The 26099-nt window shown below is 32.9% G+C and overlaps 7 protein-coding genes across 8 annotated transcripts; 4 read left to right on the top strand and 3 right to left on the bottom strand.

The window, feature by feature from the left end:
* Nucleotides 1-496: 496 nt before the first annotated feature.
* Nucleotides 497-1122, top strand: LOC124916408 (protein DMP2-like). The gene is made up of 2 exons (XM_047457121.1): nucleotides 497-754; nucleotides 832-1122. Exons 1-2 carry the CDS (start codon nucleotides 497-499, stop codon nucleotides 1120-1122), a joined length of 549 nt encoding a protein of 182 aa, XP_047313077.1.
* A 2580-nt stretch (nucleotides 1123-3702) lies between these two features.
* LOC124916407 (protein DMP2-like) lies at nucleotides 3703-4284 on the top strand. Its single transcript, XM_047457120.1, has one exon. It carries the CDS (start codon nucleotides 3703-3705, stop codon nucleotides 4282-4284), a length of 582 nt encoding a protein of 193 aa, XP_047313076.1.
* Nucleotides 4285-5631: 1347 nt separating this feature from the next.
* Nucleotides 5632-6193, top strand: LOC124915671 (protein DMP2-like). The gene has a single exon (XM_047456432.1). It carries the CDS (start codon nucleotides 5634-5636, stop codon nucleotides 6162-6164), a length of 531 nt encoding a protein of 176 aa, XP_047312388.1. The 5' UTR covers nucleotides 5632-5633; the 3' UTR covers nucleotides 6165-6193.
* Nucleotides 6194-7796: 1603 nt separating this feature from the next.
* On the bottom strand, nucleotides 7797-8502 carry LOC124916678. The gene has a single exon (XM_047457428.1). It carries the CDS (start codon nucleotides 8398-8400, stop codon nucleotides 7894-7896), a length of 507 nt encoding a protein of 168 aa, XP_047313384.1. The 5' UTR covers nucleotides 8401-8502; the 3' UTR covers nucleotides 7797-7893.
* Nucleotides 8503-9874: 1372 nt separating this feature from the next.
* On the bottom strand, nucleotides 9875-12544 carry LOC124916590 (ER-phagy receptor 1). The gene is made up of 2 exons (XM_047457322.1): nucleotides 12327-12544; nucleotides 9875-12005 (listed from the first exon to the last, which is right to left on the bottom strand). The coding sequence occupies exon 2, from the start codon at nucleotides 11973-11975 to the stop codon at nucleotides 10026-10028; it is 1950 nt and encodes a 649-aa protein (XP_047313278.1). The 5' UTR covers nucleotides 11976-12005; nucleotides 12327-12544; the 3' UTR covers nucleotides 9875-10025.
* Nucleotides 12545-16761: 4217 nt separating this feature from the next.
* On the top strand, nucleotides 16762-19156 carry LOC124914926 (tubby-like F-box protein 6). 2 transcript variants are annotated; one of them, XM_047455560.1, is made up of 6 exons: nucleotides 16762-17215; nucleotides 17680-17767; nucleotides 17856-17976; nucleotides 18042-18239; nucleotides 18318-18788; nucleotides 18904-19156. In XM_047455560.1, the coding sequence occupies exons 1-5, from the start codon at nucleotides 16913-16915 to the stop codon at nucleotides 18760-18762; spliced, it is 1155 nt and encodes a 384-aa protein (XP_047311516.1). In that variant the 5' UTR covers nucleotides 16762-16912; the 3' UTR covers nucleotides 18763-18788; nucleotides 18904-19156. The 2 variants fall into 2 exon arrangements, with proteins under 2 accessions (XP_047311516.1, XP_047311515.1); XM_047455559.1 differs by having other exon boundaries at nucleotides 16769-17215; nucleotides 17847-17976.
* Nucleotides 19157-20058: 902 nt separating this feature from the next.
* Nucleotides 20059-22815, bottom strand: LOC124914257 (probable serine/threonine-protein kinase At1g54610). Its single transcript, XM_047454763.1, has 8 exons — nucleotides 22577-22815; nucleotides 21987-22346; nucleotides 21629-21913; nucleotides 21235-21552; nucleotides 20928-21155; nucleotides 20756-20856; nucleotides 20565-20691; nucleotides 20059-20477 (listed from the first exon to the last, which is right to left on the bottom strand). Exons 2-8 carry the CDS (start codon nucleotides 22320-22322, stop codon nucleotides 20205-20207), a joined length of 1668 nt encoding a protein of 555 aa, XP_047310719.1. The 5' UTR covers nucleotides 22323-22346; nucleotides 22577-22815; the 3' UTR covers nucleotides 20059-20204.
* Nucleotides 22816-26099: the final 3284 nt, after the last annotated feature.

The following is a 26099-nucleotide window of genomic DNA, read 5'->3' as shown; positions in this document are numbered from 1 at the left end:
AGTAATCATTATGACTAATCTTATCTATTGATCAATATAATTTATACCCCTTTCAAAAATGTATAAATCCTTTTAAAAAAATATAATTAATCCAAGATGACAAAAAATAAAATTATTATTATTAAATCCCAAATAACTTTCAAATTAAGAAAAGTAGTAAAAAAAACATTATTTAAAAGAACATGTGAAAAGAAACTACTAAAGAAGAGTTTGCATCTTTCCAGTTGTTATCAGTGTGTTTCAGTTTTGTACTTTTACTCTTTTTACTGGTATTTTAGAGGTTTCATGGGCAACCTTTATTGACAGGTGACAAATGAAAACATGTTCAATAAGTTATGGCTAACGTTTCAAATAATCAAAGATCTATCTCAACACCCCTTATCCATGTATATATATGTAGGATGAGAGAATAAGGTAAGAAAAGAAACCAATTACCAAAAAAAACATGTCAAACATGATTAGCACAAAAACCTCGACCAGCACCAAGGAAAACACCATGGCTGGGATTGGGAGCTTGTTGAAGCTTCTCCCAACAGGAACCGTGTTCACATTCGAGTTCCTAAACCCGGTTCTTTCCAACAATGGAACCTGCAGCACTAGTAGCCCCGTCTACAAATATCTCACTTCCATCCTCATCGCCATTTGTGGCTTATCCTGTTTCTTTTCCTCTTTCACCGACAGTTACAAAACCAAAGATGGCAAAATTCGCTATGTTTTTGCCACCTTCAAAGGCTTTTGGCCTTCTGCCGACCAGGTTTTTTGTTTTGTTTTTGTTTTAGTCATATATAAAATTTGCAAACATAACAATATAAGTAACACTTTAACCAACAGGATTCTGAGGTGGATTCGTCAAAGTATAAGATCAAGATTGGGGATTTTGTTCACGCTTTGTTGGCGGTGTCAATCTTTGCAGTGTTGGCTCTCTTGGATTCAAATACAGTGGCTTGTTTTTATCCAAGTTTTCAATCAAATGGGAAGAAGTTGATGATGGCTTTGCCTCCGGTTATCGGAGCGCTTTCAGGCTTCATTTTCGCGGTTTTCCCTAACAACCGCCATGGCATAGGCTATCCTGCTGCAGCTAATTCCTCCTCCTCTGTTACCAATGTTATTAATAAAACCTAAATATCTATCTATATAAACCATGCATTATCAATTGTTGTAAATCAACCAGTTCTAAACTTTCTTTATTAATTATTCAAATATATCGGTTTATTAATTGAATTTTTTATCTTGTTTATTGGTTATTTTTATCAAATTCATTGGATTCACTGGTCAGTTCGATTTGTCCAGCAATATATATAAACAGATCGTCGTTTTCAACTGATTTTGTTTGTACCATAAACTATTAAATAACATAAATTTTGTTTTTCTAAAGTAACAACAAAAATTATAATTAAAAAAAATATAAATTGGTTTAGCATACAATTAATTTTTTACATTTTAAAAAAATCTACTATCATTATCTATATTTTAAATATTTATTGATCATTATCTAAAATCAAACTAAGAATAGTTAAATTTAACAATTTGATCACAACTAAATCGATCACACGAATTTCGAATATTTGATTGTGTTCAATTAAAAGTTCAAAAATGTCAACTTGTTCGAGTTTTCTTTTGACTGATTTTAGTGTTCAACCGTTTCCTTATAAATTTTTAACTTCATTTTTCATGTTTTTTTTAATTATTTGTTTCTCTTTTAACTTTGTAAAGTATAGTTTTGTTTTTTCTCGTCTTTATAAAATTATAAAAAGTGTTTATAATATTTTTTTTTTTAAAAAAAGTAAAATTATATGATACGGCAAAAGATAACTAATTCATCATTACATATAAAAAGCAATGGGTACTTTTAACTACGGTATAAAAATATCAATAGCGACGGTTATTTTGATGTGATAAAAGGGCCTCACGTTCAGACATTGTTCAAGGGCCTCACGGTTTAATGGGTTATAAAGGCCCAAAATCTTACAATCGGCTTTTAGGTCAGACAAAAGTAAAATACACTTAACCTCCTACAATTTGTTTAATGTATTTTAATTTTAAAATATATATTTAAATACATTTGTTTATATATATATTTTTAAAGTGTACTTACCTAGTCTATTGTAATTTGGAAATGAAATAGTATTTTTTTTTTTTTATCAAATTGTCCATTTTATAATATAAATAAATATATTTTATATTAAGTATAAATGTAATAATTTGAATGGATTTGTAATTATTAGAAGGTTTTAACTGAAATACATGATCAAAACATATATCAAATGAATAAAAGATGTAATTTATTTAGCATTAAATTAATATATACTAAAACAATTATTATGTATATAAAAAAAGGTGGGCATTTGTGTCATACTGATTCGGCCCCACACGGTTCCATTTTCACAGCCCAGGCCAGCATTAACGTTAAATTTAACTCCTGGGCCCAACAATTTCAAACAGCTCAATTTAATATATTAAAGTCAATATTTAATTTGATTTTTTTCTTAAACAGTAAACTTGACTATTCCACTCCAACATAAAAAAAAATATACTCTTTTTTAGGTGCTTGGAGCAAATTCATCCTTTTATCTTAAAGCGATGACACGGTGTCCGCGGTGTTATTGAACGACGTGATAAACGTTTCTTTCACTGTCAACGTCATGAGTTGTCGAGCATCAGCCGACAGGGTAAACCACCGTCCCAAAAGATCAGCTAGCAGTTTAGTTTAGCCCAGTCGCTTCCGACTATTCTGGATCCCTCTGTCAAGTTCGTCGACATCTGATTTTTTAGACACGGACTCTGGTCATTTGAGTTACTCCAATCTTAAAGTGATGTAACATATTCATTTGCATAGGTCCACCTAGAGTGAATTCGTGATTTTTATCTCTTAAACATCAACTCTTGTTATTTGAGTTAATCTCCATCCATTCCACCCCTAATTATATGATACAACGTATAACATATGCATTTGCATAAAACCATCCCTCAGGAAGTCACTTAAAAAAAATATTTGTCCTAAGATTTGAATCGATTCACTTGTAATCATCAACTAAACTAAATTATTTTATTAGTTTAACATCAAACTACTATAAATCTCTATATTATTGTAAAAAACTTTATAAAAAATTGTATAGGTCATCAATATCTAACTTTTGAGACATATAGCTAATTAATTACCTAGTGAATTTTATTTTAGTACTTATATAATATATATTATAAGTCAATAAAGGATGTTTATGTATGTAAATACATAACTATAAACATAGAAATATTAAGGTGACCATTGAGACAAAAAAAATGTTACAAAATCATTGATTTAGCCAAATAATTAATGTTCAAAATATGTTGTAAGTTTTAAAAGTATGAAGTCATGACACCATGCATGAATCTACTACGGATCTATACAAAAATGTATTAGGTTTAAACCCAACAAAAGTAAAATATGTCTCAAATTTTTTAATACAATAATATTTTTAAGATAAATCTTAAAAAAAAGAATTGTTTAAGTGCATATATATATATATATATATATAGGTAGAGAAAACGTCTAAGTAATTAATTAGCCATGCATGACATAAAAAATAAGTGTTGGATAAGTTAAGACTAACGTTTGGAATAATGTTCTCTCTTTTTTATAAGTTCTCATTTCCTCTATATATATATATACCTACATAGTATTTAATTATGTTAAGAAATTAGTAAAACTATATAAAAAAAAATATGGCTAACATTATCCATATAAGCAAAAGAAGCAAGATGGAAATCACATTTGGTAGTGTCGGCAACTTGCTCAAGCTCCTCCCGACCGGAACCGTCATCGCCTTCGAGTCACTAAGCCCCGTCCTTTCCAACAATGGAAACTGTCGTCCCCTCCAAAAATACTTCATTGTCGTCTTCATTACCCTCTTCGGTCTCTTTTGTTTCATCTCAACTTTCACCGACAGTTACAAATTAAGCAATGGTAAAATCCATTATGTCTTTGCAACTTTCAAAGGAATTTGGCCTTCTCCTCAAGATATTGCTATAAATTCAGCCAGTTACAAAATCAAGTTTGTGGATTTTTTTCACGCCTTTTTCTCGTTGACTGTTTTCGCTGTCTTGGCTCTCTTGGACTCGAATACGGTAGGATGTTTATATCCGAGCTTTCGGTCGAACCAGAAGAAGTTACTCATGGCACTGCCTCCCGTCATTGGAGCGTCTTCCGCAATCATTTTAGCTGTTTTATTTCCTAAGAACCGACAAGGTATAGGGTACCCTTCTAATTCAAACAAGTTCTCCGATAATACCAACCACCTAGGGTAAGTAATTAGATGTATTGAAATTTGGTGTTAGTTAATTTGTTAAATCATGGTTTACTTACTATATAAGCAAAAATATGTCATTTGTCAAAAACAGTTGTAATAGCTATAAATATATACACAATTATTAAATAATCATGTAATATATATTCACATGTTGTCTAGTTTTAAAAAAGTTTATTTTACAAAATAAAATAACTTACAAATGGTTAGACAGTCTGTCACAAAATTAATTTTGTCACTTATTACCAAACAATCATGGTACATAAATAAATAAATAAAAACATGTCAAGGACCTCAAGGGGGAAATTTGAGCAAATGGCCCTAAAAAGGGGCCTAAATGCATATGGTGTGTCACTAATTTAAATAGCGCTGGTGATCCTATTTTTTTTTTAATGACAATTGTACCCTTGCGTAACTCAACTCCAGTTGCGTGACGCAATTGATTTTTTTTTTTTTTTGTCTCGCGGGTGCGTGACGCATCGGGGGTTGCGTGACGCGATTGCGTAACGCAACTGGGGTGCGTGACGCGATTGCGTAACGCAACTGGGGTTGCGTGACGCATCTGGGCATTTTCGTCAAAAAATTTCATAATTAAAATTTTTTGAAAAATAAAAAATTGTGTCACGCAACCTGAGGATGCGTGACGCAGTAGGGACATTTTCGTCAAAAAAAAAGGGGTCATCAACGCTATTAAATTTAGTGGCCTACACCGTATGCATTTAGGCCCTTTTTAGGGCCATTTGCTCAAATTCCCCCCTCAAGGGACCATTTTAATTGAAAAATAGACCATGGTATATGAACAGCTCATACTCAAATTGTACATTAATTAATTAGCCACTAAAATCAGATTTGGAATTTGGCCCTTAATTAGTCAATAAATAATAGGATAAAATGTAAAAAATCATCTAAAGAAAACAAAAGTCTTATTGGTAAATCCCAATATTAATAATATATTTAACTGGTTTGGTTTGAAAATTAAACGATTAGACCTACCAATATAATATCATCATAAATGACATTAATTTCTCCGATAACAATTTTTTCTCTTGACTTGAGTCAATTGGACATTTAGCCACCAAACTTGATTACGTATTAATTTTGTTTCTTAGTCAATATATATATATATATATATATATATATATATATATATATATATATATATATATATATATATATATATATGTGAATAATAGGATAATGTTTGAGATAATTATTGAGTCCACAACCATTATTGGTTTTCAAATAAAAAATGAGTGATTCTCCTTTGTTTTTCCTCTATATATACCCTAAACAAAAATGGCAAAGTCCCGTTTAAATTAATTAAGAAGCCTAACTCGTATCTAAAATAAAATGGCCCAAGCTAAAGAAACCACACTGGCTGGACTCGGGAGCCTCCTAAAGCTCCTCCCAACCGGCACGGTCTTTACTTTTGAGTTTCTCAATCCTGTCTTATCAAACGATGGTAGGTGTCGCCTTGTCCATAAGTACCTCACTTCAATCCTCATCGCACTTTGTGGCCTTTCTTGTTTAATCTCCTCCTTCACGGACAGCTACAAAGGAAAAGACGGAAAAACACACTACGCCTTTGTTACTTGCAATGGACTTTGGCCAACTCCATCTAAGGAAGACGACTCGGTGAAGATGGAGGATTATAAGATGAGGATTGGGGATATTGTTCGTGCCTCGTTGGCATTGGCTGTGTTTGCTGTCTTGGCTCTCTTGAATCCGAATGTTGTTAGGTGTTTTTATCCGACCTTTGAGGTTGATGGGGAGAAGATACTTAAGGCACTTCCTCCTGTGATAGGTGCTCTTTCTGGATTTGTTTTTGTTGTTTTTCCTAATGAACGCAATGGGATAGGGTACCCTTCTACTAGCAAGTGATTTGTTTAAAAAAAATTAAGATTTGTGTTGCTGATTTTATTTTGAATTGAATTGGATGTAAGGGTTTGCTTTTATTAGTGTAAATGTTTGTGTCATTGTAAAATAAGTTAAATTAATAATAATTTTGTTTTCAAAAAGAATACATGACTTTATCTTATTTATTTAATTTACATATTAAATTCAGTAAAAGTAAGAAATTATTTATTAATAAGGCTTGCTTTATTTGGGAAAACCCTGTCCAAGAAATTATAATGGTAATACTTTTTGATTTTATTCATATCGGACTAGTTGATTCAGAGCAAAGTGTTATGGGCAGAAACTCGGTCACCGAATATTCTCTCCTCCCGCGCGGTATTAGACTAGATTGCCACAATCCTAGCTAGTCAGCTTTCTAAAAGATACAAGAAGATGGAATAGTACTTGAGAGAGAAAGAGTTTGGAGAATATCTTGTTTATTACTTACAAGAGTGAGGTATTACAAGTGTTGAGTGTTTTTAACATCGGTTGAGTTGAGTGTTATGACCTAGACTTGTTTATATACAAGTGAGAAGATCATTCTAGATCTTCCTTGTCCTAGACATTTCTATACTCTTTTATTATTAATCTAATCCTAAGAATTCTTAGAGGTTTCTAGAGAATTGTACTAGCACCTATACATGAGAACTCCTAGAGAATTTTAGAGAGTTCTCCCACCTTACATACAAAAGGGACTTCCTAGAGAATTCTAGAAAGTTCCATGACCCTACTTACAAAAAGAGGAACTCCTAGAGAATTCTAGAGAGTTCCATGACCTCACTCATAAAAGGGAACTCCTAGAGAAATCTAGAGAGTTTAATGACCAACCAAAATCCAGGAACTCCTAGAGGATTCTAGAGAGTTCCAGAAATGACCACAAAACCTAGAATATTCTAGAAAAATGCACCTTGAGGGCTTGACATGTGCACCCCATACCAATGGACCGTGACAAAAGGCCGACCCTAGAGTAGCTGCCTTTTTGCAGGTCACCACAAAAAACATACTCTACAAAGATTTAATTAGATTATATTAATTATAATAATAATAATAATAATAATAATAATAATAATAAATTTGGATTGATACATGTTAGTGTGGTTTATATGTTACATAATTGGGTTATCATCTAAATTGTTTTTTGGTATACTATTTGGTTGAAAAGGAATTGTCAAGTTTTTAATAATTGTAGTCGTCTTATTCGTACCATTCATAATGTTATTATTATGACGCTTTCCGAGATTTGTTTTTGAAAGGCCGGTAAAATCGATGGAAGATTTAATAGGTTTATCGAAAATATACGAGCTCGATAACCAATTAAGTAATTTTTTTTTCTATTTCATATTTTGTCGTCATGCTTAAACGATCTTATTATATTTAATATAAATGAACCATTTAAAATAATAATATTGATTTTTTTTAGGCTGGTATTACATACAAGTTTGTGTATATTTAAATTTAATTTTTTATATTGGACAAGTTATTTGTAAAAACTAATATTACAGTTTATTAATAACTAATTAATTGACGTGATATTTGTATTTTTTTCAGTTTTAAAAAATAAGATTAATCCCAAATATTAGATTAAATTGTACTATTTAATTTAATATAAATAGATACACAGTAATTCAGGTGGAAAATTGATAGAAAAATGTTATTCTTTCTGCGATGATAATAAACGCAGCGTTTAGGTTTAAAGACGGTAGTTGGGTTGTAATTAATCCAATCGCAACAATCGCCGGAGACCTCTGGTGGCGGAATCGTCGACTGTCTTATTAAAAAACGATGGAAGAGGAAGAGATTTCGGCGACGGTGACATCGAGAACGCAGATCCGGCATACATATTCATTTCTACGCCGCCGCCAACGCCGCCGTCGTCGTCGTCCTCCATCATCAACGTATCTGAACCTACCCTATTGATCCTAGACGTAATTACATCGTCGGCAGAGATCCTCCTTGCCTTCCGCTCAATTTCTACCGCGGCCTTCGTCTGCGGCGATTCGCCTCTCTTCAGAATCCTAACCCGTCCGATCACGAGATCATTACTGTTCTTTACACCGTTCTCGAATCTCCTCTCATTTGCCGGCGATTTCTTGTTACCGATGAATCTAGGGTTTCTATAACATCCCCTCTTACGATGATGAATGACCGCCGGAGAAAATACAGTCCGTTTGATCAGACGACAATCCTGCGGTCGCCGCAGTATCTCCTTACCCATCATCATTGCAAATTAATCGTAATTCCTGATGAATTTCCTTCTCCTCTTCTTCCTGGAATGGGAAAGAAGAGGAAAAGATGAAAAGTTGTTAAATGTAGAAGAACATTCAATAAAGATTTATTGTTAAATGTCGACCATTATAATAATAGGGTCATATTTAAATTGACTTATCCAACACCCTAAATATACCTAATTTTTTTCTTCATTTTATTTGATAAAGTAAGGATGTGCTAAAAAAAAAATATTTTTTTATCTATAATAAGAACTATATTATAAGGACGTAAACAGTTCGATTTGGTCGGTTTCTTGACCAATATGTATATTCAAATAATTGACGTCGGTTTATTAAATTTTTGATTCATTTACAAATTTATTAAAATAGATTAAATATATATATTAATAATAACTCATACAATTTTTTTCATATAAATGAACAAATACATATAATATGAATTAGATCCGATAATATAATTTTCAAAAACACAAATTCATTGCATTAAGAACTTTTTTTAACTAAACATTACACTAAAAATGAATCAATAATTTTGAAATTAAATTAATATAATATTAATAATAGTTAATATATTTGATAGTCTAGTTTTTAGGTTCATAATATTTTCTCATTAGTATTACTTTAAAAGTGTTTTATGATCTAATAGTTATAATAGATTATTTATTATTATCATTATAAGGTTTGATTATTATTTCCGTCTTATTTAAATATTTGAACGGTTTCAGTGTCACTTAACCGACAAACTTTGTCGAACGGTTGAGATCGGTTTGATAAAAGAAAAACCTTAATGAATTCGGTTTTGGTAGGTTTGATGTTTAGATTAGTTTGATTTGGTTCAAAACCATTTAGATTAGTTTGATTTGGTTTCATGGTTTTGGTTCAATTTACTTACACCTTAGTATATTGCACTTTTGCTTACAAAAATACTTTAATTTAATTTTTACTAAGAATATTTTACTTTAAATTAGGTTGTGAAAATGAAGTCAGATTAGCTAACCTCATAAAAACTCAATCAAATAATAGAATGTTTCACTAAAATATAAAGTTATATGATAAATTATTGATTCTTTTATTGCATAAGAACTGTAATACTGTATGAAAGAATCAAACAATAATTAACATCTTATAATTGACACTAATTACACTAAAATTTCAATGAGGTGGGGTTTGTGCACTAACCATATAGGGAAAATAATAAATCCCCTCAAATAATAATTAACATTAGCAAACTACTTTAAGATTCCAGATATAATCAATAATGTAATCCTATTTGCAGAAATGTAAGAAAACATGATGTTTCCATAATGAAGACAGAACAGAACAGAACATAAAAGGAAAACAAAACAAAGATTTTGAAGATGAAAAGGACAGCAAATGCCATTGATAACCGTTAACCAGCATCCAAGATAAGAAACATACAGTACTACTTCCTTTCCTACAACTACTACTACAAGTTAGACAACAAAGTACAAGTTCCATCTAACAATATCACCCTTTTAATTCCATTCAGTCTTTTCAAAGTTACAGAAAAATATAGAAAAACTTTTAAATGGTCAAAGCTGCATTTTCTATCTATAATTCAAAACCAGGATGTTTCACAGCTCACCCCTCTCCTTCCTCAAGAAACATCCTCTTCGCGGGTGGTGGAAAGTGATGCAGGGTCAAGTTCAAAAGATCCATTCGGGACATCTTCCCGCTCTGTACCGTTCATTTTAAACGAAGGAACCATATGGGAGAATCTGTATAACTCACTAGGAACTACCTGAAACGAATTTGATCCTTCATTCGTTGTTGTTGTGCGATTAAACAGACATGTAAATCCTTGCACCTTTTCCAAAGGTGCCACAGAAACGCCAGACTCTCTATCATAATCCGACAAAACTTCAACGAATTCATACTCGAACTTGTTTCCAGTAACAATAGTATTTGGTTCCCAGTTCTTGAACAACGCCCAAGTTTCGCCTTTCCTTGGGTATACCTTATATCTGTCACTTCTGCTACCCTTTTCTATGTGAATCAAATGAGAGAACATAAAAAGTTCTTCTGTGAATTCGTAATTACCTCGTTTGAACATTCCACAAGAAACGGGCAACTCATCGTTACCCGGATTTCCTTCATCATGCGAAGAATCTGGTTCTAACCACATTATCCTCACCTTAAACCCAGGGGAGATAACTTTGGCGATACGACAGTAAAACCGAGGCATCGCATCAACATCGTCATAACAAGCCCACAGTTGCCCAACTGCAAAGCAATCTTCCTTACGAATACTGTCAAAGTCGTTGAATTCTGGATCGGGACACGTATACACTTGTGGATCCTCCATCTCATCGGAGCTCGTTTCTGTAGAGTCTTTCCCATCATTATCTTCCTTCACAGTCTGGCTCGCATTCTCTTCTGAATCAACCGATTTTTTCGATTGTTGGCTTTCCTCTGAGCTTAGATTTTCGATCGGGTGGCTCCCATCCTCTTCTGGTTGGGGTTGCTGTTTCATCTTTTTTCTAGGACCCCCTTCGTAATCATCATCATCATCACTAATATCAACCTTGTATGAAATGTTACTTTTAGATCGAGATGATCTCCTCCGAGAGAGCGGATCGTCTTCAACATTTTGCTTTGACAAATCGTCTTCAAGTGTTTCTACTGAATCAGCACTGCTTTCAGACTCAGTAGTGCCGCTGGATTCAGTTTTACTCTTACCAGCAGCTTTATCTTCTTTCTTCGGACTCCCAACCGGTTTTTTGGCTTTACTAGATTTAGTCTGGCTTGATGTCGTTCCGTTTTGACTGACATTTTTTCTTTTGGGTTGGACTTTGGAATTGGCGGCTTCAGTTTTAGGATTAGAAGTGTTTTCCTTCTTGAGATAATCCGACATCCGAGTCTGATTGGCTTCTGATGGTGCTGTGCGACCCTTGACCTCTAATGCTGTGAAAGATTTTTTGCACTGTTGGCATTGTAGAAGTCTGTTGACCAGATCTTTGTAATATTGGTAGCGTATACAACAAAAAGGGCAGGCCGTCCAAAATGTCTCTTTAAAGACAGATGAAGTTGTTTGTTGTTGGCCTTGAGAAAACGAAACATTTGCATTCGTTCTATTCATTGAAGCAGCAGCATTTGAGTTATTGTTAGGATGTTGATGTTGAGGCCGGATTGGTACAAAACTTCTCGAAGCTCTATGTTTGAAGTCATGAGACTTACGTTTCTCAGAGTCTAACAAGACTCTCTGAGCTTCGCCAATTAACTTGAAAGCATCAGTCGCACCAGCAAAGTTGTTCTTGTCAGGATGAAGAAGCAGGGCCAATTTCTTATATTGCTTCTTAATCGAAGTTTCGTCTGCTGTGTGTTCAATCTTTAGAATACTATACCAATCCTTTTCGTTTCCAAAAATATTTTTTTCGGAAGAGCAGTGTACTTCACAAACAGTTATGATCTGAGAAATGTTCTCTAGATCAGGATAGAGAACTTGAGCCTTCAAAGCAAACTTATGGGCACTACTATAATCCTTCAATTGCATCTTTTTCTCTGCAATCTCTTTTGCCCTAATCGCTTCTTGCTTATTGCACTCCATGTCTGAAATAGAAAACCCTAAATAACCCTCCTACAGAAAAGGAATCATTTTCTACTGTCGTTAATAACATATATATATATTTGCAGAAAACAGATGCCCAAATGTTATTTAGCCTCAAAGTTTAATTTATTCATAAAACAAATCATATTTACCAGATCCCAGATTATCATGCAATCAAATAGAAACCAACAATGTTCTAATTTCATTAGGGATTTAATCCAACAGTTTCAAATTCCAAAACAAAGTCAAGAGATTTTAATCCAACATCAAAAGGAATCAAACAAATATCAGACAAAATGTTTATGAACTAAAGTTCAATAATAATCTAGCAACAGAAGGAAGAGTATGTACCTGAGAACGGAGGAATGTTTCAGCTGTGTTCTTCCACTCCGGCTAGTCTACCCTAAAACACGAAAACTGGATGGGTCCCCTTCTAAGGGCTCCTGGTTCTTGCGGCCGAAGAACCACCGCCCCCAAAATGGCTCTAGGCGGCTCGTCAAATTGAATCCAAAAAAAACCCCTTTTTCTGATCCCCTCTCTCTCTCTCTCTTCCGAAATGGCCTCAAATGGACATCACGCTTAAACTCCGCTCACCCCAAGGCTCTGTTTGATTTCAACAGATGAAACAGAAAATTGTTTTAACAAGTTTTTACAATATTTTATTTAAATATCTGATTTTTTTAATAATTAATTTATATTGGATTTAAGCTAATTAACTTTTAAAAATACTCTCACACAGTATATTATTTGAGAATTTTATCCAAAAACTCAACTATAAAATCAAATAGTACAATTCATTAAAAAAAATATAAGGGTATTAAGTAATATATATAAAAAAAAATCAACCAAGTGTTTTTCTAAAAACCTTAAATCAGATGAGCTAATTGACAATATGATTGTATAAAAATAATTAAATCAATTATAAATAAGGAATTTTTAAATAATTACATCTCATTTAAAAAAAAAAATATATATATATATATATAAGTTGTGTCTGAAAAAACAAAAGTTAAATTTACTAGATATATGAATATTAAAATATTAATTTTGATTAATTATAACATAATTTAACAAAAGTTTAATATTGGAGGAGTTTTGCACGATATTGCATTTTTTAATGTTTTTATAACTAAAAAATTCAAATCTTTGAAATTTCAGCTACTGAGTTTTGTTAATTTCTAACATTAAATTTGAAAACAAATTCAGTCAATGAAATTATATATCTTGGCGGATAATTTGAAAAAATTTAAATATTTTCAAAATTAAGATGTAAATTTCATTTAGTGAGGTTTCCCGCCTTTCTTTCTCCCTGAAATTTCAACATTAGCGACATTTCCCTCCATGTGAAAGGCTATCATCCGAATAACATTGCATCGTTTTCAGTCCCCAAACCCTAAATCTTATTGCAACTGATGCACGGTTTGATCATAATTGTGTTTGTCCTGCCCTTGAAAACTTATTTGAAAATACAATTTTTAGTCAAAACCCAACTCTGAGACCTTTTATGAAAGCTAAGCCATTAGCATCATAAGACCAACTTTGCGGTCAGTAGAATGCCTGCCCGTTTCAGATATTGTAATTATTGAAAAGGAAAAAAGCTTGAACCATATATAAAACTTGGGTCATTTTACAAACCTTCCAAAATAGAGCTTCTTAATGATGTATGCACTAAGTAATCCTGTCTAAGAAATAACAAATATGTGACAAATTTAAAGAGAGAAATAGAGCTTACAATAACCCCGAGAGCAGTGCTTGCGAGAAACAAGTATAAAATGTTTGACGCAAATTGCAAAAGGATGCTCGAGTCTATATGAGTTAGGTCAAAGTTCTGAATTGTATTGAAAAGAACGACGGATGTTGCATCATTCACAACCCCTTCTCAAAATTACAAGACGGTAAAGGGCAGGATTAGAACTACTTAAAACAAATTTAACATATTCAGATCAACTTTAGTCATGGAAGATCATAGAAACAAAAATTGGTACCTGCAAAGTTCAAACTGAATCTGTAGCTGAAAATATTGCTCCAATTGCAGCAAAAAATGAGAATATAAATATTAACTATAAGTCCATAATCCCCCTTTTTCCATATAAATTGCTTCTTTCACCTGGAATCTGATGAACAAACAATAAAATATAGGAAATATGTACTCAAATGCAAATATTCTTCTCATGTTTATTATCAATGCATAAGACAATAGCTTTCAGAAGTGCTACTCCTTGTTCTTGAATTAACCCAATATTGATATGCATACCCGGCATTGAAAATAATTGGTGCAAGAAGATAAATGAAGAAAAGATTTCGCCAGAAATCAGAAGATGTGATTTCATTCCTCCACTAATCAAAATGATGACAATCCTAATTCTTAAACCTGAAAAATTCATATACAATTATATATTTAAGTTATTTTGACTTATTAAAATATCTTTTTAGTATTATTGTAATCTATCCCCCTCTATTTTTTTTTGTCTGTGTTTTTGAATAGTTTTTCCATACAATTTTAACAATAAAATTGGAAGGATTTCTTAAAATAAGATGAAAGCTTTACTGAATTTTGATACCTTATCTTATTCAATTTATTTAGTTTATAATTGTACTAAAAAAACAATATAATTGTTTACCAAGCAAATATAATGCATGTTTGTTGAAAAGATGAGATCATAATTTAAATATAGTTTCATAATTTCATTTGTCAAATTGAAGTGTAATTCAATAATAAAATAAGATCAAGGTGTAACTAATCTCATTAAATTACACATTTTAGTATTTTAAGGCCCACTTTTAGTGACTTGTGAGACAATTTGTATGGGCTAAATAGTGAAGGCCCATTACGATGACTTGTAAGGCCTTGTTTGGATTAATAACTATTTTTGAAGTGCCTTGTGCTTATATCAGCTTTCTTTTTTCTTTTTTTTTTTCATATTTTTCGAATTGAGGTTTGGTTATGCTCATCCAAAATAAAGTATCAATGTAATATAGATGTTTCAGCACTAGAATATTATTTGATTATTTTATGGTTGAGCGGATTACAACTTTTATGCTGACAGTAGCTTTTTGCCAAACAGTCCCTAATTAATTTCAACATACTTGTGTGCGTGGAGAAGATAAGGATTTGCTTCTAATCATTTGGATATGAGTTTTATTTGCCTTGTTTGGTTTGTGAACTGATTTTAAAAAATAATTTAATGAAAAATACTATTGTAACTATTTAAAAGAAAAAGTAAAACCATCGTACTATTATTTTTACTTTCATATATATTTCCAGTTTAACATGTAAAAGTAAACTTGTTTTAAATTCAATAAAATATTTATAAAACAGATTGACACGTATATAATGATAGGTAGCAAAAGCATGGGACCCACATAGAAACCAGCTAAGCATTCTGTTGTTGACACCTGACAGCCACGATAGTGGGGAGAGATTCCTCTATTTTAATTTTGTATTTTTAATTTTACATGTTATGTCTTTTAATTGATTTTTCTTCTTCTTTTTAAATGATATTCAATTATTAATACTAATGAGATATATACACTTATAATATATATATATATAATATGATGTTTAATTTTTAAAGTGTCCGGATTGTCGGGTCGAGAGTTGTGGTTAATTTAGATATATGTGAGAGTAAATAGGTATGGTTCGAACTTGCAACCTAACAAAACAAATACAACCTTTTAACCAACTCGGCTAATAATACTTTATATTTTAAATTCAACCTAAAATTTGATAAACGCGTGACATTTTAACAATATAAGTTCAACTTTTTAACTAATTAATCTATATATATATATAATGATGTTTAATTTTTAAAGTGTCCGGATTGTCGAGTCGAGAGCTGTGGTTAATTTGAATATATGTGAGAGTAAATTGATATTTGGGTCGGATTGTGGGTTGATCCGCCCATAAAATTTTTACCGTAATATTTTTTTCATGGTTTTTTATATTATTATTCGTGCAAATGCACGGGATACATGCTAGTTGCCTTAAAATCTATTATTTTATTTGCCATTATTTAAAAGATGATTTCAAATAATTATTTTATTTTTGAATTTATGAGATTTTTTTGTGTATCTTTTAGAACCGGGTTGATCTAATCTTTAAGAATTTTTTTATTAAAAAAACTTATTTTCTAAAGTTTTATGTTACTTAGTTGATCATTTTTTTTATATTTAAAATTTAAATTTAATAAAAATATTATAAATGATTTGATAATTAAAATAATAGTAATGAGATAAAAGAAAATTTTCATAAAAAACTAAATAAATAAAAAAACTATTAATAGAAGAAGTAACCATCCTTTATCTTGTAAGACTATAATAAGTGGTTGAATCACATTTCCTTAATTTTAATAATTTTAATGTGGTATTTTATGTATTGATTTGGATGAATTATTTAAAAATATATATATATATATATATATATTTTAAGAAAAACAAATTGATCTAATCAACCAAACAAACCACATGGTTCAATTTGTCGTTAAGAATTCCAACTAATTTCTCGGGCTTGTTTGGAATCTACTTGTGATTAGAAATTTGAACAAATTTAAATTTTGGTAAATAACAGTTTATGAAACTGATTGCAGTTATTCTAAACAAACAAACTAAATAAATCCAAGAAGAAGATTTCTATCGTTTGGTTCTCATGATTCAGGGTCCATGGAGGCGCTGCTGTCTACTGTAAACTCCATTAAATTATCATCTCAAGACTGAAAACTGTTCTTCATCTGCTTCGTATTCTTCTCGTTCGTTGTTATCGATTCAGGTTATTATGATTCTATACTTGTTTTTGTATGAATTGTCACTGTAAATAGTAAATTATCTGACTCTGTTGTCTATTTTCGTTTAGAATCGCATCGTTTATGATTTACGAGACTAGAGTTTACAAGATTTGGTGAAGTTTGATGATGATTCTTTGTTCGTAAGGAAATTGGAATATGAAATTTGATTTTAGATATAGGTCGAACTCAATCAAGGTAGTTCAGGATTGTCCGTTATCATCAACTCTGAAGGAGGAGGAGAAGGACTGGATGAGGAAGAGCTGTTGTTGGTCGAATATTCCGCAGGAGCTGTTGAGAGAGGTGTTAGTGAGGATCGAGGCTTCGGAAAGCAGTTGGCCTTTGAGAAAGAATGTGGTGGCCTGTGCAGGAGTGTGCCGGAATTGGAGAGGGATTATGAAAGAGATTGTGAGGATGCCGGAGATCTGTGGAAAGTTAACCTTCCCAATTTCCGTTAAACAGGTCAAATTCTTGGCTATTCGTTTGAAATTTATGCATTTTGTTATCTTTATCTTATCAGTTATTGGACTTGTTTAGCGTGAATTGGTTTATGATATTCATTCTCTCGTTAATCACACGAGGGAGGGAAACTAGTAAAGATTATAGGTTCGAGTCTTCGCATTTTGAACCTTATTTGAAATGTCAAAATCCTAACCATTTGAGATACTTTAATATCATATGAGATTGAAAGGTTTTTAGCCAATATTTGAAGGCTAACTGACAAAATTCAATGAACCAAGGATGTATGGGTTAGATTTATGGATGATAACTTCATAATCTGGCTTAATATTATGAACAATCATGGACTGACAATACCATGAATTTTCTTTCAAAGCTTAGCTTAATCTTATGAATGAACCTGTGTAAGATTTTTATTTCAAGTTTGTGCCCTTTAATGAATTGATTTGATTTAATTTGATTTTCAGCCCGGTCCAAGAGAATCAATCCTTCAGTGTTTTATAAGACGAAATCCATCTGCACAAACATACCGTCTTTACCTTAATTTAACTCAAGGTGATTGATTACAATTTACACATGCTGGTGTTTCTAAAAGACAAAAAATGAAGGAAGTTTATTTTCCTCTGTTTGACAGCACTTGCAGATGATGGGAAGTTCCTTCTTGCTTCTCGAAAATTCAGACATGCCACCTGCACAGATTACATGATATCTCTCCATAGCGAGGATATGTCAAGAGGAAGTAGTACTTATGTTGGGAAAATAAGGTATATCTTCAATCATGTTCATCATTGGTTTGGCCTTTCTTAGATTTGATTTTTCTTTTTGTTAGAACAAATTTCTTGGGAACCAAGTTCACTATATATGATGGCAATAATATTACTCCACCTCATATTGGAGCGAAAATGTCAAAGAGTTGCTCGGCTAGACTTGTAGGTTTAAAACAAGTGTCCCCTAGAACTCCACCTGCAGGAGGAGGCAACTATCAAGTGGCTCACATCTCCTATGAGTTGAATATGTTAGGTTCAAGGTAAAACAAGAAACATGTACACTATTTTTTCCTTTTACCTTTACCCATATTCTTGTCTGTGTTGTTATTATATAATAGGGGTCCAAGAAAAATGAACTGTGTGATGGATTCTATTCCTGCTTCTTCTTCTGCTACTGCTGCTGCAATTGATTCGCTGCCATTACCGTTTTCCTTAACAAAGTCAAGCTCAATGGAGAACTACAACTACTCTTCTGGTGGACATCTTCTAGGAGACAAGAAACCACTTGTTTTGAAAAACAAGTCTCCAAGATGGCATGAACAGCTTCAATGTTGGTGTTTGAATTTTCACGGAAGGGTAACTGTTGCTTCGGTGAAAAATTTTCAGTTGGTGGCTTCAGTCGATGAGAATAATGGTCCACAACAACAACAAGAGGAAGTTATACTTCAGTTTGGAAAAGTTGGGAAGGACGTTTTCACCATGGATTACAGATACCCAATTTCAGCATTTCAGGCATTTGCGATTTCACTCACCAGCTTTGACACCAAGATTGCTTGTGAATGATATGAACTACGCAGTAATTTTTGCAGGTTCTGATTATGTTGTTTTTGGTCTAATTCATTTATACAGTAAGTTTAAGAATTAATAATAGAAGATTGATCACATGATTGTTTATCTTGTCTAATTATATGCTTTAATTGACAGGATATCAAGGCAAGAGATGCGGTGTAAATTGATCAGGGTCCATCTATATATGGTTGCATTAATTATTAATGCATGCTTTTATTCTTATTCTTCTTATTATTATTATGGTAATGGGGTTTTGGGAGACCAGAAGAAGCAAAGCACATATGCAGGCTGTAGCCATACTCTTTGTATCATATAATAATTAACCTATTTGGAAAATGAGTAATTTGTTACTGGTCAAAATGGAAAATCTAAATTATTTTTTACATTTTCTATAATTTTTATAGTCACTATTATTGTTTTGAGTTGTTGGGTATAACAAATATAAAATCATTATGAACATGAAAACAACACCTATGACTTTATTTTTAAGCACATTTTTCTGTTAGATTTAAGGATCAAATTAGAAAACATTATTAATCAACTTTTTCTCCTTTTTCTTTTCTTAAAGCGATAATAATTCGAAAATCAGATCATGACATTTCATGAACAATACTATATATTAACATGATATTTATCAACTAGTTAGGATAATTTTATTAATCATAATACAAAATTATTGTATTTATTATTCGATATAACTTAAAATGCATATAATCAAATAAAAAAATAACAAATTTATTTATTTTCCTTGGTATCCCAAAATTTAGGGTACTAATGCCTTGATAGAATAAATGAATTCTTATGTTCTCGTGGATATTTCTATAAAAATTAATAATTAAAATGTTAAAATATATATATATATGTTAAATAATTGACAAAAGAAATAATCCTAAACAAATTAAATGTAATTGAAATATGAGTAACATCAAAATATCACCATCCCTCATTATCAGATCAGACAAATAGATCCAGCTCTTCTCAAACAATAGATGAAGGGAGACATCTGGTCTCATTATCAGACAAATACATGACAGTTATCTTCTTCTGAAAACAGCCCATAAACCGTTTAAATCCACCCAAAACAGTTCGATTGATTCCATGGGACAGATTGAAATTGTTATTTGGGAGTGGTTAAGAGCGGATCCCACTTTAACTTGACAGTGATCAATAGATCATGATTCATAGGTTGAAAAGAGACAAGATTGAATTAAGTTGGGCCACCACAATAGAATAGAAAGAAAGCAATAATAATAATAATAAAGTTTTGAGTCTCAATAATGATGAAAATAACAAAAGAGATAGAAATAATGTCAATCAAAAATACACTATTATTATTTATTACTGAACAAATGAATTCTATTCTTCTTCTAATGGAATGAAAATTGCAATATAACAAAAACAACATTGGATGGATCCACTCGATTTCGTGCAGCAGCTTATGAGATGTCTTTATCCCTTATCCGAGCCGAGTTCTTCTCCTTATGTTTCTTCCTTTTCGGAGCCCCTATTGCTCCAGGATCCATCAAAGGACCAGACCAAGTCTGAACCGAGGCTTTTGTCAGCGAGAAGTTTGTCGAGCTGAACGATACAATAGGCACCTCAATTTTGTTTGAATCTTCTATAGGATATCCAAGCTTTCCATCCTCGTGTGGAGGAGGGAACTTTTCGCTCTTGCTCTTCGCATTTGAGTGTGTTATCATTCGCCGTTTCTGTTTTCATTTAACACGGTTTAGGTTTATTATCAGAACACAAAAAGTATGGCCAATAGAACCAAATGTGCTAATAAGGAACATTACATCTATATTGGCTTGTAACTCGGCATTGGCTTCCGGAGCAGGAACCGCTTTTGCAGCAGCTGATCGATCGCGGTTTCTGTTTTTCTTTGCCACATCACCACCAAGGACTTTTCCGGCAGCTCTTAACCTAAAAAATGAACACAGTTTTGTTTCATTACTTTTCAAGAATTCGCGAACTGTTTATTACATACCTTCTTGCTTCTTCCTCTCGCCGTTTAGCATCCATTTCCTTACAAGGAGGGTACTTTGGAAGCGTGGATGGATCGCAAGCATGCGGTTTAGTAGTGAAAAACTGCAACAATCATCGTACAACAAAATGATGAGAAAAAAACAGACTATTTATATTTAATAAAGAAAACTCACTTCGCTCCTCAAAGCTGCTGAGGCTGTTCGACGATCAGAAGGATCAATCGAGAGAAGGGTATCGATTAACGACAATGACGATGATGGAAAATCCTTAAACATCTCGGAAATGCATCGTTTGTACGCATGTTGAGGCTTGAATATGGTTGCGTGTGGCAGTTTCGACTTTTTCCAGTATTCTTCAGAAGGCGACCCACAAAGCTTGAATATCTTGTGCAGCTGTTCGACCTAAACAACATTAAAAGAAAAAACTCTTTAATCTTAAACTTTCTCATGTTCATGCACGAAACTTTTTCAAGAAATTAACCTCAGTTCGACCGGGCAAGATAGGTTTACGAGCCAAAAGCTCGGCGAGAATGCAACCGGAGCTCCATAAGTCCACACCAACACCATATTCAGTAGCCCCCAAGAGAAGCTCCGGCGGGCGATACCACAGAGTAACAACTCTACTCGTCATTGGCTGTCGATGATGAGGATCGAAATAAGTGGCCAGCCCAAAATCCGCAATCTTAAGAACACCATCGTTATCAATTAGTAGATTCGATCCTTTAATATCGCGATGAAGAACGTATCGTTTGTGGCAATGTTCCAGCCCAGACAATAGCTGATTCATGTAACACTTCACCTGCATTAAAACAGTGAAGAAACATGATCAAATTCAACATAACCCCAACAAAATCGACGAAACAGGAGTTACCCACCTGAGATTCTGTGAATTTGATAGCTGAGTTTGATGCAAGTCCAGCTAAATCGTGTTCCATATATTCGAAAACAAGGTATAAACTACAGGACATTCTGGAAGTGACTAATCCTTCCAATTTGACGACATTCGGATGATCTAACCTTCGAAGAATCAGAATCTCACGAGCCATGAATCTTACACTTTCCGGTTCAGCATTATCAAATCGAACCTTTTTCAGAGCTACAATTTTTCCAGTTATATTGTCTCTAGCTTTATACACATTACTATAGGTTCCTTGCCCAATCTGGTTCAAACCAATCAAACAAATCAACAATCCAAATAAAGAAAGAAATAGAGATTGAATCCGCACTACTTACCTTATCAAGTTTCTCGAAAGTATCTGCTCTTCGAGGCGTTAAACCGTTGATTGCTTCGCCGGCGACTTCAGATAGCCAAGAAGGCCAACCGGCGGCGACTTGCTCGCCGTGAATATTGTTTGGCGGGTTACTATTTCTTGGATTGGGTTTAAATCTCCTTGGCTGCATAGTTCCGTCTTCTTTTGTTGTTGAATCATCTTTCTGATATTGATCTTCATCATCATTCTGAACTTTCTCTTTTCTACCCACTATTGAAGAAGAAACAGGTAAATCCTTCTTATTCTTCTTCTTCTCGGAGCTCAATGGCCTCTTCTCTTTCCCAACTACACACCCCATTTTTCACTTACAAAAACATGAACCCTGAAATGTAGATAAGAAGCATTCATCAATCAAAATGTTCAAAATCTAAAAGAACCCTAATAGCATTAGCTGAACAAGGGTCACAACAAGATTCAGAAATCAACTATAGAAGAAAATCAATAAATATAAAGAAAAATAATTGTTATTTCTTAATCTTATGTGTTTTGCTGGTGTTAATGGTGCTGATTGTTGATGATGACTCAAGATTAAGTTGAGATGAACTAACTTACTCTATAAAGTTGAAGATTTTACATGGTTATGTTGAATGTTCTTAATAAAAGCACACTTTTTTGACTCCTGAATCAGAAAGTTGGGATTTTAGAAAGAGATGGAGAGAAAGATTGAAGACCCATATGAGAAGAGAAAGAGAAGAAGAAGAAAAGAAGAGTCTTTTTCTCTCTCTCTCTCTCTCTCTCTCTGAGCTGCTGCTTGCTGCTATCTTTTTTGTCTGTGCGCAGAGCAAGAGAGAGTGTACAAACGGACCTTTCTTTCCTTTTTCTTTTTCATTCACAAGAAAATTTTACAACTACAACCATTCATATCCTGACACTTCATAAATACCCATTTCATTTTTTTATTTCAAAATTAATAAACCATTGAATAAAACCCATATTTTACAATTTTAAGCCATAGTTTTTTTTTTAAATGATATTATAAGAGTTTAATTATATTGACAAAAACATGCACCCAACAAAATGAATTATTTAGAAAAAATTATTAGATAGAAGGTTAATAATATCTTTATAATTATTACTCTTCATCTTGATTTGATGTGTCTTTAATTAATAATTGAATACAAGATATTTATTTTGCTAAGCAAAATTAATGCTTGAGCTAAGCATTAATAATTAACTTCATTAGGTAGTATAATATATTATTGTTTGATATGAGACATGATTTTATGTTGAAACCTATTATGATTTTGTTATACCACAATAATAATATATTTACTATTAAAAAAATTGATAACATTTTAGTTATTTTGAATATCATCGAATGCAAATTGATTTAAGTTGATGAGTTCAAGTTTTTGAATTTTTATATTTTAAAAGATAAACAAATAAAATTTAAACAGAGATCCTGTTCAGTGGTAAGAGTCGGTTTAAGAGACCAAAATGTTACAGGTTCGATTTCATCTGGAAGCGCTTTGAGTTTAAGTGGAGACTATAGTTGTGGGGTGTCATTCTAGTTCTCTTTTAATTCTTAAAAAATTTAAGCGGTGGCCATGATTGTGATAGTGTCATGCTAATACTCCTTTATTTAAAAAGAAAAAACATAAACAAATAAAAATATATTTGAAATCGGAGTCTTTGAAATACTAGAAGATTTTGCTAATTTGGGGACCAAAAGTAGACCAAAAGAGAAGTAGTAAATGAAGATCGGAGTATCCCATCCATGATTAATTTGGACCAATTTTTGAATGTTGAGATGTGAGGATTTTTGTTGCCTTCATTTTGTTGATAATAATGAATAACAAAAATCTCTCATTGTCCTTTGCCCCTCCTAATTTATTAGTGACTGTTTTGGATTTTTTTTTTCCCCTTTGATTCAAACCACTATTTATTGAGATTTGGACCATTCTTTTTCTTTTCTTTTTTTATTATTCAGATCTAAACTTTCAAGTGAGGATAGATTGATAAAAGAGATTGAGTTGAGGATAGATTGATAAAAGAGATTGAGTTGAGAGGTCACATGTTCAATTATTTAATAGTAAATTCAATTATTCTCTTATAAAGAAAATGCATTATTAATATTATGGTGCCACAAAATCACAATTCAATTATTAAACATATACACACATACCAAACTAAGACAAGTGTTGAGTCTCTTGGGGTTTGATAAACAATGAAGGAGAGATGGACCACAAATACAAGTGGAATTGCCATTGTGTCTTCTTCTTAATGTTCAACATCATATTTGAATACTATTTTGTTCGAATTATGACACAACATTCAATTTATTTTCAATCTATTTTGACTATTACCCGTATGTTAAACAACAAAACTCTTCATCGGTATCAACAACAGAAATTAATCACAAGAGTTAATTTATCTGTAGTTACTTTACTTGAGTATATCAAAGGTCGCATTGATTAATGTATGTATATTTATTGATCATTATATTATGTATTTAATCATGTATTGTAACCACACATTCTCATCAAGGAAAATAGCCAAAATTTATTTACGGCTAAAATAATTCTATCTATATTTTATTTCTTTCTTGGTATCAGAGCATCTCTTGGACTACTCCTTTCTTTTTCGATCCTATGGCTGATTCAAACAAAAATCAGTTGTTTCCTAACTTTCTTCAATCGATCTCTGTTAAACTTGATCAGCACAACTTTGTAATCTGGAAAAGTCAAGTTATACCGGTTCTTAAAGGCAACCGTCTTTTCCGATTTGTTACTGAATCCCACCCAGCCCCCTGTGCAACGATTACTTCTGTACAGGACGATGAAACTGTTGTTGACGATGACGAAGAGAAACCCACCGTCGTCGCAAATCCTGAGTTTGAAGCATGGGAGGAGAAAGATCAGCGAATCATAAGTTGGCTCCTCTCTACCTTATCAGATTCCATTCTTGCTCAAGTTGTTGGCGACGCATGTGAGACCTCTTCGCGTCTTTGGGCTACACTTGAAAGAATGTTCGCAACACAATCTAGAGCTCGTTTGGTTCAGTTGCGACTACAACTCCAGACTTAGAAGAAAGGTAATAAATCAATGAATGAATACCTTCAATCTATAAAATCTATAGCAGATTCGCTTGCAGCAATTGGTGAGAGAGTTTCTGAACTCGATTTGTTCACTCATACCTTGAGTGGCCTTGGACCAGAATACGAGGCCTTAGTGGTTGCTGTAACCACCCGTTTCGAACCGGTGAGTGTCGAGGAACTCACTGGACTTCTGCTCAACCACGAACAACGGCTAGAACTGGCACATTCTGTTGCCAACAATGCCTCAGCCAATATTGCTTTCGGACGACATAGAGGAGGTGGAAGAAACTCTCGCGGGAATCCATCGCCGCGAGGAAGGGGATCAAATTCAGGATCCTCTGAATATTATATGGCTAAAAATTCTTATGTCAATGGACCTGAGTCCGAGTCCGGTGGATGCTGGAGCGGGACGCCTTTATATAGGTCCAACAATAACATAAATAATAATTCGAGTCGAGTTGGATCGAATTATGGGCCCAATAATCTTCAATTTGGAAACAATTTATTTTCTCGTGACGGGAACCGTCGTAGAAATAATAATGGTGGTAATCAACGTCCGAAATGTACCAATTGTGATCGAATTGGACATTCATCGGATAATTGTCGCTCTCACCAACAATGTCAACTTTGTAATGGTATTGGGCATCTTGTCAATACTTGTCGGCGTAGGTTTGATCATAACTTTCAACCTTCGGCTCCGCCTGCAGCTATGATGGCCAGCCCATCAGTGATCTCAGATCCTGCTTGGTATCCAGACTCGGGTGCTACTGATCATATTACGGCTGACTTAGAAAATCTCCAAACTCACTCGGCATATCAAGGTACTGAACGGATTTCAGTTGGTAACGGTAACCCTCTATCCATATCTCACATTGGCAATTCTATTATTAATAGTGGAAATCAAACTCTACATCTACGAAATATTTTGCATGTTCCACAAATTGTCAAGAATTTGATGAGTGTTGCTCGATTTACCGCTGATAATAATGTATTCTTTGAATTTCATCCTTCTTACTGTTTGGTAAAGGATCGCTCTAC

Source organism: Impatiens glandulifera, chromosome 9 (assembly GCF_907164915.1).
Source record: "Impatiens glandulifera chromosome 9, dImpGla2.1, whole genome shotgun sequence".
In the NCBI taxonomy this organism is placed as follows: domain Eukaryota; kingdom Viridiplantae; phylum Streptophyta; class Magnoliopsida; order Ericales; family Balsaminaceae; genus Impatiens; species Impatiens glandulifera.
Note: the sequence above shows the minus strand (reverse complement) of the source record. Positions and strands in the feature narration are given on the sequence as shown.